We start from the raw sequence: 14,853 nt of genomic DNA on the forward strand, positions 1-14,853 counted from the left end.
TGGGCTGATGTATTCCAGAGAAAGCAGTATGAGCTTCTTCACTTCAGTTAGGGTTAGACTATGCTAAATATGAAGGTATTAAATGTAACTAGTGTTCCTACATCTGTTAATAAAATGGTAAGCAGTCTACAAGTTTCACTTAAGATTCCTTTAAGTGCCTATCAGTGGGGTCTGAGAGAAGCAAAGCCAGCCCTTTCCATATCCGTCTCGCTCCTTGAAGATTCAGGCCTCCAAGCACAGTGATAGTTATCACAAAAGCAATATGCATTCAGAGAAAAGAATTTCACTCAGTCTCCCTGCTGCGGACATGCCATGCACATTCTCAGCAGCTGCCCGAGGAACAACGTGGCAGAAGGTTGCTTTTCATCCTAGATCTAGGCAAAGGGTAAATAAGCCAAAGGGGAAAAGCAATTGGAACTAGCTGTTTGGCCTGAGAAAGGTGAAGCCCTTTTAGCAGACCCTGGCAGAGTCTATGTTGACATTGCCCATGAAAGAAAATAGATGTTCCGCTTACTTTTTAGAGACAAGCTGGAAAAGGAAAAACCTTGGGTATAAATATAGCTCTACAACAGCAGTTACAGACAGGCTTCCACTAGGGTATATTTAGATAATTTCCTATCTCAGGTATAAAGATGATTTATCTTACAGGGACCATCCCTGAACTGAGAAACAGGTCTGGTCTATGTTGGTAACACCACTACCTAATATATCCCAGTGGCCAATGAATTAGACACCTCATACAAGAGCCAGCTAAATAAAACCATTATTGTGTAATCATTTTCACAACAGGGCAGTGGTTCCTAAACTTTTGAGGGTCACATTCCCTTTACAGCTGTCCGTGCCCCCCTGGAGCCACACCTTGGGGGAGGGTGGAAACGCCAACAGGAGTAAAGGGGCTGAGGCTGGGGGCAGAGCTGCAGCTGGGCCTGTGGCCAGGTGCAGCTCCATTCCCAGCCCTGTTCCCAGCTGGGAATGGAACCACGGCCAGCAGCTGAGGCTGTTGCAGGGCTGGGAGCGGAGCCATGCAGAGGCTAGGGATGGGGCCAGGGATGCAGCTTGGGGTAGAACCAGAGCTCACCTCTCTCTGCCTGAAGACAACACCGCATCAGTTACACTCAGTGTGTCTGGAATGTCTTTAATGGCGATAAAGGCTAGACACTCTTAAAATGAAAACTTAGGTTCTGCAGAATTTAAAATCTGTCAGGGAGCCTCAGTTGTATCAAGTGAGTGAGACAAGGCCAACAGGCTGATCTAAAGCAGTCAAAGGCAAGAATTCCACACAACGCTGCAGGATAGGAACTAAGATTTATTGAACAAGCTTCTGCAGCCTGCTATTATAAATATCCTTTTGTGTGTATGTGAACAAGATTAGAAACAAGGAAGGGACACTGACATTAATACACTGTGATCTCCGTATTAGCTGTATTACTCATCATTTTCAAAGTCAGCAGGGTTCTTCCTTTTCAGTCGCTCAAATTCTTCGTTCCCCCAGGTGTAAACAACATAGGCCACCACAAAAGCTTAAACAAAACAAACAAAAAAAAAGCAGTGACTATCTACAAGTCACATTACAATAGATACAGGAACATTTCTTGCATTATGCTGTATTAATCACAGTCCTGGGATAGACAGAGGAAATGTCACTGTAGGCGATTCCTTGGCTTTTTTAAAGCCCTCTCCAATACAGGTAGGAGTTAAGCATCTAAAAATCATCCTGATGAGTATTTGCACTCTGCCATCATCCTATTATGGATGCCTAGATTTGCAGGCAATCCTATGTGTACTAAGAATGGCCCTATGGCGTATGAAGAATTCCTCCTGACAGCTCTTAGCCCGTTCCTCTGAACTTAAATCGACCCATGATAGCTGCTGGCTCCATATCTAGAACATCTTCTCTTTCATCTCCCTTTATGTAGCATACCTGCGCCACAAATTGTCTCATGCATTTGTAGTTTTGATGATGGTTTTATTCCCTGAATTTGTTTAAGATCTTCTTATAAAAGTTTTAATATGAAATTCCAGGCTTGTGGGCAGGGGAAGATTATTTTATAAGCTTTTTAAAAATATCAAAGATCTTAAATATAGATGCAGAAATGACACCAATCAGCATCTTTAATTTAACTCTGGTGTTAGTGAATGCAGTACATATGGTACACAAGGCAGTTCAGAAATTTAAATAATTCACTCAAGAAAAGGAATTAGGACTTACGAGGAGCTACTTTGAAGACCTGTGAACGAAATCGCCTCCATAGATTTGGAATTCCTTTGGTGAAGTAGTTAGGGAATGCCTTCTGCTCGAATGGAGACAAGCTATAAGTGATCACATGCCTCACTCTTTCCAAGTTTCCAAAATGGTGACCCATTTTTAATTGCCTGTACTGCAAAAGCAAAGTACTAGTTACTATGGAGATAGACTCATTTAAAACACAATATTCCTCAGGATGGATCCAAATCGATGATTTGTATGATAAAAAAAATTGGATTTTTAACATTTAAATAGTTTTTCTTCTAAAAAACAAATCCATTTAAAACAAAATCTGAACTTAATACAAAATATGTTAAGGCCTAAACTTACTATAATCTCTTAAAACATTTAAATAAAAAATATGCTGCACTCACAAACCTCTATCTAAAACTCTGAGTTACAGGATGCTTTTTAATATAAAGAATCAGTGAATGAAATTCCAAGTTCTGAGATCACGCTTTATAAACACAGCGCCATAGGCCGTGTACTGTATTAAAGGCTTGATCCTGTGGCGGACTTAGAGGTGGTGTTACTTAAGCAAGAGACTGGCGAAGTCATCACGAGCATTTGGACCCCGCCTCTGAGTCCAGGAGACACCGTCGTGCAGACACCATCACTAGGTAGCAAAAAGAGGCACCAAATGTGCCGCAAAGGCTCTACGCACGTTGAAAGTCAACGTGTTCTGAGGGTTACAGCTCCCCGTGAGACTGCACCTGTTCTACAAAAGGTCTGAGGCGCGCACGGAAGCGCTGATTCAAACCAATGAGTCCCACCGGGTGCTTTGAGTCAAGGCCCCTGGACGGGGCTGAGCCACGCTCAGAGGAGCGACGCGCAGAGAGGGAGCTGCGCGGTGTTACTTCAACTTCCACCCCCGCCTCCCACTTCAGCGGCCCCGGGGACCAGGCCGGCCGGGGTTACGAGGTCTGGCTGGCTGGGCGGGGATGGGACCGGCCCGCATTTGGGAGGGAGGGAAGGAGCCGCCCCGGCGTGAGCAGTAACTCTCCGGGGGGAGACCCGCCGCCCCCGCCCGAACGGCCCGCTCAGCCCCACGGCCGCCGGGTGTGAGGCCTGCAGGCCCCCGGAGCCGCGCGGCGCTCACCCGCGGCGGAGGAACGACTCGGCCCGGCCGCTCCGCTCTCACCCAGGCTCGGACGCCCGGAGGTCACGTCTCCGCGGTCCTGCCAACGCCCCCCTTCCGCTTCCGGGGCGCCGTCCGGGTTCGCCGCCCCGCCTGGCCCCGCCTCCCGAGCGAGGGGCGGAGAGGGCGGTAGCGCCCCCTGCAGGCTGGGAGGGCGGGACCCTCACGCGAGTTCCCGCTGCGGTTCCTCCGTTCCCCCCGCAACCCCCGCGGGGTCTCCAGGGCCTCCCTGTTCCCCCCGGGTCTTCAGGGTCCCTCTGCCCCCACGCGGTCTCCATAGTCTCTACCCCCCACTACCTCTCGGGTCTCCAGGGTCCCACTGCCCCCATGGGGTCTCATGGTCTCTGCCCCACCCAATACCCCACAGGGTCTCGAGGGTCCCTCTGGCCCCCCCACTGGGAACCACTCCCTCACACAGTCTCTATGGTACTATCCCCATCCCCAAGGAATAACCTCTCCTGAGGCTACTCTGCCCCTCCCCCCATCTCTCAGTGGATTAATTATTTTTGCTATTTGTAGAGAGCAGTCAGGGATGTGTATGGGGTGACCATGCTGGGGACTTTAGCACCACTCTGAGGTCAAGGTACTAGGCCCCTCTCCTGCTCCAGATAGGTCACACTGATCCATGCATTTGGGGGGTGTACAGGAGTAGCACCTGCTGCTACTACAGCCAATGGGTTAATTAACCTGGTAGCCCCAGGCCCTTATCTTGCATTTGACACAGGTCTTGTTCATTCAGCCCGCTTTTGCTTGTTTTATGGGAGTTTCATAGATTATTAGGGACGTCAGGAGATCATCTAGTCCAACCCCCTGCTCAAAGCAGGGCCAATCCCCAACTAAATCCCCAAATAGCCCCCTCAAGGATTGAACTCACAGCCCTGGGTTTAGCAGGCCAATGAGCTGTTTCCTGAATTTCTTCCTTAATTGGAGGGTAAGGTTTCTTTCATCTTCAGCATCTTCCAAGTGCTTCCCTCCTACTGCAAAGGCCCTGCATCATCTTCACTAAGAAGTCTATCAACACCACATGATTCATCCAGAAAGATTGTTGCTGGCCCAGGCACCGAGGATGGAAGAACCAGTCTGATGAGCAGGGCAGTGAAAATAGCCAAGTATAAGAATCAAGCTTGTTTGTTTTACATGACAGCATATTGTACTGCTACTAAAAGGTCATACTGGCCAGAGATTAGAGTTTACAGTCAAATTTCATACCAGTCTGAAATTGTGTGCAAAGTACTTTGTTGATCGACTGTGGTCCTGAGAGGTCAGTAAATAGAATCCATTGGTATTTTGGCATACACATTTTCTAATAGTTAAAATTTAGGTTAGGGCTGAGTATTTTTTATATATATATATATATATATATATATATAAAAATAAAACAAAGTTTTCATTTCAGTTAGTAAAATCTGAGGTTGCTCAGCTTTCCTGCCTCAAGCTGTAACCTGAACAGTTGCAAGGATCAGGCTGGAATTCTTCATCCTAGCAGCTATACCATTGCACAGTTAGGACTTGCTCCTATCATCTTTTATTTTCCCAACTCAGCCCAGTAACTTCACACACATAAGAGTTTACAGCAGCAGGGTCTTTGCTAGTTGTATTATGAAGGTTTGTTTAAGTCATCCCATAAAACATCAGATTGTCCACTATGGCACGTAGGATAGCCATGGCCTCATCAGGTGTGTCAAGCTTTATGTAAACACTGTAGTTTATCACTAGGATTTTGGAAGACTTTTACATTAGGTGTAGTGAAGAGGTAAAGTAAGGATCTTTAATTCACTACATAGAGTCAAATTCCTCTCTGAACTTGATTAAATCACTTCATCTGTTTGTGCCTGTTTCCCCATCTACAGAATGTGGATTAGTATTACAGTTGCACCTGGGAGCCTCACTCACAGACCAGGACAGCATTGTCATAGGCACTGTCAAAACACATAAAAAGACATTCCTGCCTAGAAAAGAGTTAATAATCTCAGTAATACTTCCTTGAGAGGATGTGTTGTGAAGTGCTGTAAAAGCCTTAGGTTAAAGACAGCTGAACAGTCCATATTTCTTAAGTTCTCAATAACGTACAACAGTTGGTTAGTTTTCCAGAAAGACACTCATGATTATAGTAAGTACACACATGGAATATGGCTTGCCTTGGTATATTCTCTAGGTAGTTACCATTTTCTCTCCCATGTCCATAAAAATCACATTCACCTCATGCTTTAGATTTGGAACTGCACAGCTCCCAGCACAAAATTTACTGCTCTAGCTCACTCTGTCACAGAACTAAGATCTAGCTGGCAGGATTCTAAAACAGATTTTAAAGTATTTTTATGGTAAAAAGAGGGTCTCTTTATAGTTAAGAGTAGCTGTTTAAAATGACAATCATTAAGGAGCAAGCTTTGAGCTAGAAAGGCATTGTAGAACCACACCAGGTGAAAGGGGGATACAGGAGCAATTAAAAAAAAAATGTGTTCTAAACCTTAAAATGACTTCAAACTAATCTTGTGTGCAGTAGCTGCCTGTCTAGAGCTCTTGGGGCAGGTTTCCATTACAGAGTGTATGTTGACAGCAGAAGTTCATGGGAATAGATGTTTAGAATAGTATCAGGACCAGAGATTTAGCTCTGGAGATCCATAGGAGTAGGGAACATTAAGTTATTTGATATACTGAACTTTAATTTTAAAGCAATTAAGCTGGCTTTTTTTGGGGAGGAGAGTATTCAGGTTTAGAAATACCAATACATACAGTAGAACCTCAGAGTTATGAACGCCTTAGGAATGGTGGTTTGTAACTGCAATGTTTAACTCTGAACACCACATTATGGTTTTTAAAGTTTATTACCAAACATTGACTTAATTCAACTTTGAAACTTTACTAGGCAGAAGAAAAATGGTGCTTTTAGCCATCTTAATTTAAAATGAAACAAGCAGAAAAATTTCTCACCTTGTCAATTTTTTCTTTTTTAAACTTTCCCTTATTTTAGTAGTTTAACACTGTACTTGCTTTGTCTCTGCTACTGCCTGATTGCATACTTCTGGTTCCACATGAGGTGTGTAATTGACTGGTCAGTTCATAACTCTACTGTATTTAAGTAACATTTAACTTCAGCAGAAAGTGTGACTAAACTGTTTATTTTTTTTAAATATACAGCATCCTGCTTGAAAAGAACATTTAAATTCATCATACCAAGTATGGTTTCACTTCTAAAGTTTAGTTTACAGTCTGAACAGTTTTCTTGTTCACAGCTGGCCATAATAGAAAAGCAGCATTAAAAAAAAAGTTACTAAATGCCAGTTTTAAATAAGACATTAGTAAGGCGTGTAATTTTTCCTGCTAACTGTAGAAACAATTCTCTTAAATGTTTGAATGAGAATATTTTTACTAGTTACTGCCCAGAAATGTAGTTAGACTTCCTGGTACAAAATTAGGACGGTCTCCAGATAAATAGTATATTCACTTACCAAACTTTAAGAAAGCCTTAACAGTTTGACAAAAACAGGTTGTCCATTTATCAGAGATTACTATGACAAAATTCAAGGTTAAGGAGAGAGAACTGGTTTGAATAATTAAAAGCATACTTAAAATTGGGTGATTGAGAGTCAGAAATACTAAAGCTTCCTTCTGTGCTCAGACACTTGCCAAAAATATAAAGTGTCTTTTGGATGCAAGCAAGACAGAACAAGAACCACACAAATGACATGACATGACAGGCGTTTATTCCCCTTATTTTTATCCATAGCATTAAAGCTTACAATAGAATTATATCTTTGATAAAAGTGTACAGGATTTCAGTTATGGATGATTTCTCCATATAAAAGGAAATTAAGTACAGTTTCCTTAAATTTCTAATTTCATATTTCCAATTAGTTACAAGGGGCTACAAAAATAAGTGATGCCATTATGCAGATACCTGCCACTGATTCCATGCTAAATTGTAAGCATATCTATTTAATAGAAGTTACTTACACTTATGACATTCAGTTGGTCAAGACTACAGATGGCTTAGAGTATTGGAAAAATATTCTGAAATAAGTAGCAGTAAAGTGGTGTTTAAATGTTACCGACAAGTACATTTAGTAGCTATCATATCTTCATATTCTTTGTAGACTATAGAACCATCAGGCTCTATTGTCAAGACACTCAAGGGACTATATTCAGCAGGAATGCAAGAAGGCCTTGGAACAGAGGAGTCCAATTTCTCATATATGATGTTCTGTACCATTGTATGAACAGGAGACCCATAACGATGCCCAACCAGCCTTGGGCAGTCACCTTTGCAATATTGAGGGTTGTATCTGTGTGGTGCTATTATCCATTTGTCCCACTTTAGTTGGCTAAAACTTAGTCGGAAGTTGTGAAGCTCACATTCATTTTGGGGAAACAGGAATTGTTTGAAGTATTCACTCAAATTATAAGTTGGAGCAGATGGGTTCTCTTTCACGTCTTCATCTCTTCGGTTGCGAGATGCCCTTTTATTCTGCATATTTTCTGTTCCCATTTCTTCCATGGAATCTGGAAGTGGATTATTTCTCCATCTGGTCCACATTGGATTTTTCCTTCTATGCCTAAGGGAGTGCCACCTACGATAAGCTTGCTCACTGGTGTCATTTAGGTACAATAGAAGAGAAGGAGGCACCAATGCTGTATTAAAGGAATTTCCCAGGTTAGAGTTGTGGTGTTGATCATCTTTCATACAAGTGAAATTCACAGCCATATGGATACTCCTCTTGTTAGAGGCAATTAGAGGCTGAAGAAAAGAGGTCACATCAATCTCAACCCATTTGTGTCTTCTGAGTTCAAAGTGCAGATTAAAAGTAACTGGCTGAGGTACATTGGGACACACTTGACCAGAAGTATCATTTTCCTTAACAGCTATGTGGCACGTGCATGTAATGGCAGATGAACTAAAAACTGATCTGTCAAAGGAATAGAGCAAGACAGACTTGAGTAAATGCTCCAGCGCAGTAACACGATCCAGATTGAAAAGCAGATCCACTGAGCGAAGGTCTTCTGAAAAAGAAAACAGTCTCTGTAGAGATTAAACAATTTTCAATAGTACTTGACTATGTGCATAATCAAACAGAAATAAAGTTAAAAGGGGGGAAATAATTTAGACCTCAAAATTCAATTGAACTTAAATGTGATAGTCTGGCAGGGAATGTCCACAAGGATTCCAAAACTTATTACTCTAAAGGAAATGCATCAATTTGTCAAAACAAAACGAAAAACCCCACACCACACACACCACAACCAAACAAATTAACATTTTGGAGGAGCTAACAAATGATGGATTGACCTGCTGGCTCCACACATTGTTCACACAGTTGTGCCAAAACTAGTGATACTTCATAAAAAAAGGGGGCTGGCAAAAATCTGTTTCTATTAGGTTAAGGAAGGAAGAATTACAAAACTGAATAGGATAGCAATGGCAGAGAAAAAGATATCTTGCAGGCTTAAGTAGTATTATAAACTAGTGGGTGAGGAGGAAGCTATACAAACAAGATGTTGACAATATCCTCCCTTAGTGTCCGTCACAGGGAGACAGGAATTGCCTACTGGGTTAGACCCCTGGTTTATAGGGGTAACATTCTTCTGAAGGGTCTAGTACTGGCAACTCTCTGAAAGTCTGTGCAAGAAACCCTGAAATAAGTAGATCTACCTCCATGAAAGTCATCCTAACCTGTTGTAGTTAACACCTTGGCTTTGGGGTTTTATAACCCTTCCAAATTTTTCTACATTAACTACAAACAACGCTGGATATTCCTGTTCATATAGATTTCCAGTCCCTCTCTGAATTTTGCTAAATTTTTGGCCTCCCTGACATCCTGTGATAATGAGCGTTGCAGTCTGGTTATGCATTGCATATAAAAGTATTTGCCATCTTTCAATTTCATTGACTGTGACCTTGTTCTTGTATTATGAAACAGGGAGGACAGATGCTCCTGATCTATCTTTTCTATACCATTTGTTATTTTTAATACTTTTATCATGTTCCCCTTTTATTTATCTGCTTTCTAAGGTAAAGAATTCCAGTAGTTTCATTTGGAGCGTTTTTCCATGCTACTAATCATTGTTAGCCTTCTCTGAACCTCCTCCAATTCTGCAACCTTATTTATTAAGATAGAATATTATACAGTACTGGCCTCCCTAAGTGAGGGTTTTACTGATTTAATGTAGCTGCTCATAATATTTCATACTATTCTCCATTCCACTAAAACCTAAAATAGTTTGCTTTTATGAACATAGCTGCACATTGAGATTGAGAGTTATTCAGGTGGCTAAACTTGAACTCACTATGATAACATAGAAGACATCTTAAAAGGAGACACACCCATAATTAGTTTTTGCTTTTAAGCATTACATTACCATGCTACACAGGGGATTTTATAGCAATGTACCTAAAACAATAGTTTGGCTGAAGTTTGTGACAGGTCATAATTAATAAATCATATCATTTTTATTAAATCTCATCTTACAGACCACTCTGCCTTAAAATATAATGTGAAGATTCACATCTGTAGCCACACTTTTTTTTTTTAAATGGATGGAGAAACCCTGAGTCAGAGTTGCAGTAACACATCCACAGCCATATATGTAGGATTAGAAGTCAAGAATTGCTGGTTGCTAGTCTTGCGATCTGACCACATCTTTCAACCCATCCCACCCCATCATTGTCTCCTTGAAACTTCCCAGCTGCATCAGTTTGTCAGCTCTGAAATTAACTCATCAGAAGTCATGCTTTCCAAATATGGATATTCATAAAGTGAGGGAAAGGGAGTGGTTCTTCTCTGGTAGAAACTACAGCAGAAACAGTGGACTAATTTGGAAAAGTCCTCTTGTAATGGGATCCCAACACATCATTAATAAAATCTCATTACTGAGGCAGATTTTGCTGACTGTGTAAAATGCAGAATTTAAAAAAGTCAGTAAGAGGACAAAAGACATCCAACAGATTTTAATTATTTCTTTTTTTCTGCTTTACTCAATATAGCTTTAGGTGGGTATTATGTAGGGTCAAAGGCCTAAATTATGGAGAAGCCTAGCCGAAACTCCCTTTAAGGAGAGGCAGATTATGGAGAAACCCATTCAACACAAGGGAAGAGTCATTCAGTAGATTTAACAGTTATACCTCTGTAGAGAATAGAAATGTCTTTAGTCTACCCCATTGAAGGAAAGGGGGAAAAAGCTTAATTACCCCTCCCCCCAAACATAGGCCTTTCCTCACCTACCTTTTATTTGGTCCTTGGGGTGGTGCTTGCACTCAGCACATGGAGTGAGGAGCCAGACAGTGTTGTAGAGGTGACTTTTGTTGGCTTTTGGGATCCCTTCTTTTGTGGCAGACATCTTATATAGCCGCTTCATATACCTAAGGGCTCTGGAATCTGGTTGGAGTCTTGGGGACTCACCTTCCCAACTGTGAGGTCTCTGGTCAGACAGTACCTTGAGAAGGGGTGGCAGGAGGGCATAGCCATTTCTCACACCTGGTGGCAGTAGCAACACTGGAGGTAGCTCAGGGGGCTCATCCTCAGGAACAAGCAACAGCTCAGGGGTCCTCTGAGACACTACCTCATCCCTAGAGCTGGGGGAACACAGAGCAACAGAAGAAAGTAACCTGATAGAGTAATAGAAACAGATGAAGATTCTCCAGGGAATTACCATGATGCTGGAGGTCATAGCAGAAAAACCCTATCCCCATGACAGGTTATACCATAGAAGAGAAAAAAAACCAACCCTGGCCTCTTAAATATATTTCAGGTGTGAGTGGGAAGGAAGCATCTCTGATTACACCAGAGGGAGAGACCTACAGCTGGGGAGTGAATCCAAGTGGCCATTTGAGTTCAGGCTAGAATCTTTGCACATGTAGGCAAACAAATGCCTCACTCTCACAACTTACCCACTTTCACATGGAAGCCATTATTGATTATAGAAAGGTGCTAATTAATTAGCATGTTTATCCTCTCTAGCTTCCAGAAGGGACCACAAGAAATGATGGCTGGATAATAGTTATTCTGGCTGGTTGTAGTTACCGCCCCAATGCAACTTGTGATTCTAACATAGCTGTGACATTCAAACATGTTTTTACCACAACAATGATGCCCACCCCAAGGTAACTGTTAAAAAAACCTCCGTGATAATCTTTTAATGAGCTGGTAAGAAAAAGGTTCCTGTAGAAAGACTGAAATTGGGTTTCTTACAGTACCACAGCTGAGATAACGAGGAATAAGAGAAGAAGTAAATAGAGGGAAAGGTTCAGAGTAACTGGGTGAAACAGGAAACAAGAGTCCTTCATGAATAATTCTTTAATTTGAAATGTAATGTTTAGCTGCTCTGGTACACTCTGGGCATGGTATGAATGCCTTCTATAGGTAGATCTCTCTGGTGAGCTAAGTAGTGATAGTATACTAGTAACGAGAGGGACTAAAAGTGGCCACACTGTGTTCTAAGCATGGATCTCTGAGATAGAAATGGCTGAATTCCTATCCCTACTCACCCTGTTAAGTTCTTGTGTGATCTTTGGCATTTAGGGTGGGATGCACATTGCACCTTATTCCTGTTTCTAGGCACCACTGTGGTCCACAAACCCCACTCAGCTTCTGCCTAACCCAATTGGCACCCAAACTCTCTCAGTGCCAAGGTTATTTCCTGTTGGCATGTACAGCCTCTCTCTGGGCACCTGAGCTTGTGCACTACTGCCTTATGATAGGTGTCAAGACACTGTCTCCTGACTAGCCCCAGAGTGATTCTCAAGCTGGGAAAAATAGGCATTCAGCCAAAGATCTGTGCACACCTTCTGGATCAGGACCTTCAGGCAAGTTTCACATAAAATCTGCTCAGCTCTCCTTACATGACATTTTCACTGAGCTGAGCAGAATCTGGAAAAATATTTCCAGCTACATTTCATTTTGTAATAGAATGGTATAATAAGCTATTTAAAATGTAGTTCTCGTGTTTGTGGCAACTAATATAAATCAACAGGAATAAAATATAAAATGTATTTAATGTGTGGTTGTAAACAACTAAGATGTACTCGGCTATATACTGTAAAAGACTTGTACTTTTCTGTCAGTTTATAATGAATGAGCCAAATGCAGACATGGGTTAGGTGGGGACAACTCCACTGAAGTCAATGACCCCCTTAACCCATGCCTGATCTTGGCCCAATATATTTAAAACAAAACAGAAAACTCACCAGTAATACCTGAGATAATTAAAAATAAATGAATGTTCAAAATCTTACTTCTTTTTCCCCATGGATACTATTTATTTTTTGTAAGTCACCTATTTTAGTTTTATTCCCAGTCAGTTTCCCTTTTGGACTCTCCTGCCCTGGCTCAGCACTGTGATGGCTAAGTTGGAAATACTGAAGGCAAATGTTTAACTCCAAACAGAATTTTTTTCATTTAAATTACAATAAAAACAAAATTAAAAAAATCCTTTCTCTGACAAAAAAAACAGGTTTTTTTGCCCTTAACTACCTGATCGTGCAATAGAAGTATTAATTAAAGTGTAAAGTAACTGATTTATAGCTATCATTTGCTGTTAACATGCTTCTTGCCTTTCACTTCTCTGCAGACACTAATACCAGTCTTAGAGAAATGGAATAGAAAAGTAATTGTGCTTATAGTGCCCTCAGATTACCTTCCAATCCCTAAGTAAAGCCCTTCTACTTCCAATCTGAAATCTAGGCATCCAAATAAGCAGGGTGCTTTTCGATCACTACCAGCTATCTATGGAATGTACTCCTAAAGACCTCTGCTAGCGCACTATTGATTACCTCTGGAATGTAGAGAGCTGCCTGTTGCTGAACATGTCTAATTGGGATTTTTTTTATTTTATTAGGATAATACCTGAGAGAATCTCCTTTCTTGTCAGTTGTTTTTAATTAGAGCCATGTTATCAGTAGTGTGGTAAAATGTCACCCCATCGTTTAACTTTCCTATCTCACTGTTCCAAGAAAGGAGTGCTAGCTCAGAGAAAGCTTAATTAACTTACAAAATGTTAGGCTGGCGTACTTTCACTCAGATTGGAAGGTTAATTATAAAACTGATTAGGATTATATTCAGCTAACCATCTATATACCCAAATAATGTAATCTTGTTTCTTTTGCCTGCTCACATCTGATTAGCTTATGATAAGAGGAGAGCACTGCAACTTCTAAGGTCAGTTAAAATAAAGTTTTGTTGCGTGGGTTGGTTTATATTTCCGTACATTTTTTAAATAGTATCCATCAACCAACATGCTAGCATCAAACCACTCCCAACAATTCTTAACTTCTAGATGCTGAGGTAATAATAAATCTTTTACTATAATTGTATATAGTGGATCCTAGTAAAATCTCAGATAGTCTTACGCATATACTGCACAGTGAGATGAGAGAGGATTAAAAAGATAGCTACAGTTTTAAATATGTATCAGGTGGACTGGATGGCTCAAGGAAGTAGTAATGAGCTATAGAGGCTTATATACCTAAATTACAGGTGTGAATCTAGTCCTAGTCAGAGGTGCCTTGAAAATTGCCATTGTTTGGTGGCCTGTGTGAAATAAGTTGCCCTTTCCAGTGGTCAAGTGTCCCAGTCCCCAAAAGCCATGGATATTATCTGGCCTCTTTGTTAGCAATCCTAACGGAGAAGACATGGACCATATGGTGCGATTGCACTGTCACCTTTTTCTAATTTCCACCAATGCACTACCCAAGGTGCAGCTCCATTGATGGCAGCAACAGTGAATACAAACTAACGGCTGGCATTTTAACCATTGTGTTGTCTAACCATGTTCATAACAGGTCTAGATCACATGGAGTTAGATTTTCAAAAGATCTGGGGATTACATTTTCAAGTATTCAGTACCCACAATTGGGACTAGATTTTCAAAAGTGCTTAGAGTACAGCAACTCCCTCCCCTGATTTTTAAAAAGCATACATCTACTAGGCTGAACTCTTTTGACAGTCTGGCCATCATCTCTCCTCAGCCCCCTCAAGTGGGAGCTGAGCTTTTTTGAAAATCTGGCCCACAATATCACGGGCATTCTCAGCAGTGTTGCCATGCTAATGGCTTCCTGAGGAGGCATACATAATTTAGGGCAGCCCTTGGATTGTCTACTTTATCCAGTGGGTTGCATTTGTGTCACGGAGTCATTGAGTGATGCTCTGGAACTACATATGGAGCCAGTCAGGACTCTGGGGTAGCATGCCTCCTCTTTCTGAGCATACTGTCACCAGGGCAAGAAGTTTACAGACCCTCAACCTTCCTGGATCTGACCCTGGAGCATTCAGCATCCCCTTCCACACTGTGCACTTCCTGCAGTGAGTCTGCCTGAGAGGGGCTCCTGGGAAGCCAAAGGGCCCTGCACCCCAACTCTGCAGTCAGCAGTGATTCTCAGCCAGCGTAAAACATAAGGTTTATTAGTCAACAGGAACACAGCATAGAACAGAACTTGCTAGCACACAAATCAGTGACTTTCAGCCAAGTCCATCTTGGGGGA

At 41.7% G+C, this 14,853-nt stretch overlaps 2 protein-coding genes across 4 annotated transcripts; both read right to left on the reverse strand.

Annotated features, from left to right (window-relative positions):
- Positions 1-1,293: 1,293 nt before the first annotated feature.
- On the reverse strand, positions 1,294-3,525 carry LOC123376171 (cytochrome b-c1 complex subunit 8). 2 transcript variants are annotated; one of them, XM_045027981.1, is made up of 3 exons: positions 3,387-3,525; positions 2,210-2,378; positions 1,294-1,520 (listed from the first exon to the last, which is right to left on the reverse strand). In XM_045027981.1, the coding sequence occupies exons 2-3, from the start codon at positions 2,361-2,363 to the stop codon at positions 1,426-1,428; spliced, it is 249 nt and encodes an 82-aa protein (XP_044883916.1). In that variant the 5' UTR covers positions 2,364-2,378; positions 3,387-3,525; the 3' UTR covers positions 1,294-1,425. The 2 variants fall into 2 exon arrangements, with proteins under 2 accessions (XP_044883916.1, XP_044883915.1); XM_045027980.1 differs by having other exon boundaries at positions 3,345-3,502.
- A 3,449-nt stretch (positions 3,526-6,974) lies between these two features.
- Positions 6,975-11,098, reverse strand: GDF9 (growth differentiation factor 9). 2 transcript variants are annotated; one of them, XM_045026443.1, is made up of 2 exons: positions 10,601-11,098; positions 6,975-8,378 (listed from the first exon to the last, which is right to left on the reverse strand). In XM_045026443.1, exons 1-2 carry the CDS (start codon positions 11,043-11,045, stop codon positions 7,429-7,431), a joined length of 1,395 nt encoding a protein of 464 aa, XP_044882378.1. In that variant the 5' UTR covers positions 11,046-11,098; the 3' UTR covers positions 6,975-7,428. The 2 variants fall into 2 exon arrangements, with proteins under 2 accessions (XP_044882378.1, XP_044882377.1); XM_045026442.1 differs by having other exon boundaries at positions 6,986-8,381; positions 10,601-11,097.
- Between the last annotated feature and the right edge of the window lie 3,755 nt (positions 11,099-14,853).

Source organism: Mauremys mutica, chromosome 8 (genome assembly GCF_020497125.1).
Source record: "Mauremys mutica isolate MM-2020 ecotype Southern chromosome 8, ASM2049712v1, whole genome shotgun sequence".
In the NCBI taxonomy this organism is placed as follows: Eukaryota; Metazoa; Chordata; order Testudines; family Geoemydidae; genus Mauremys; species Mauremys mutica.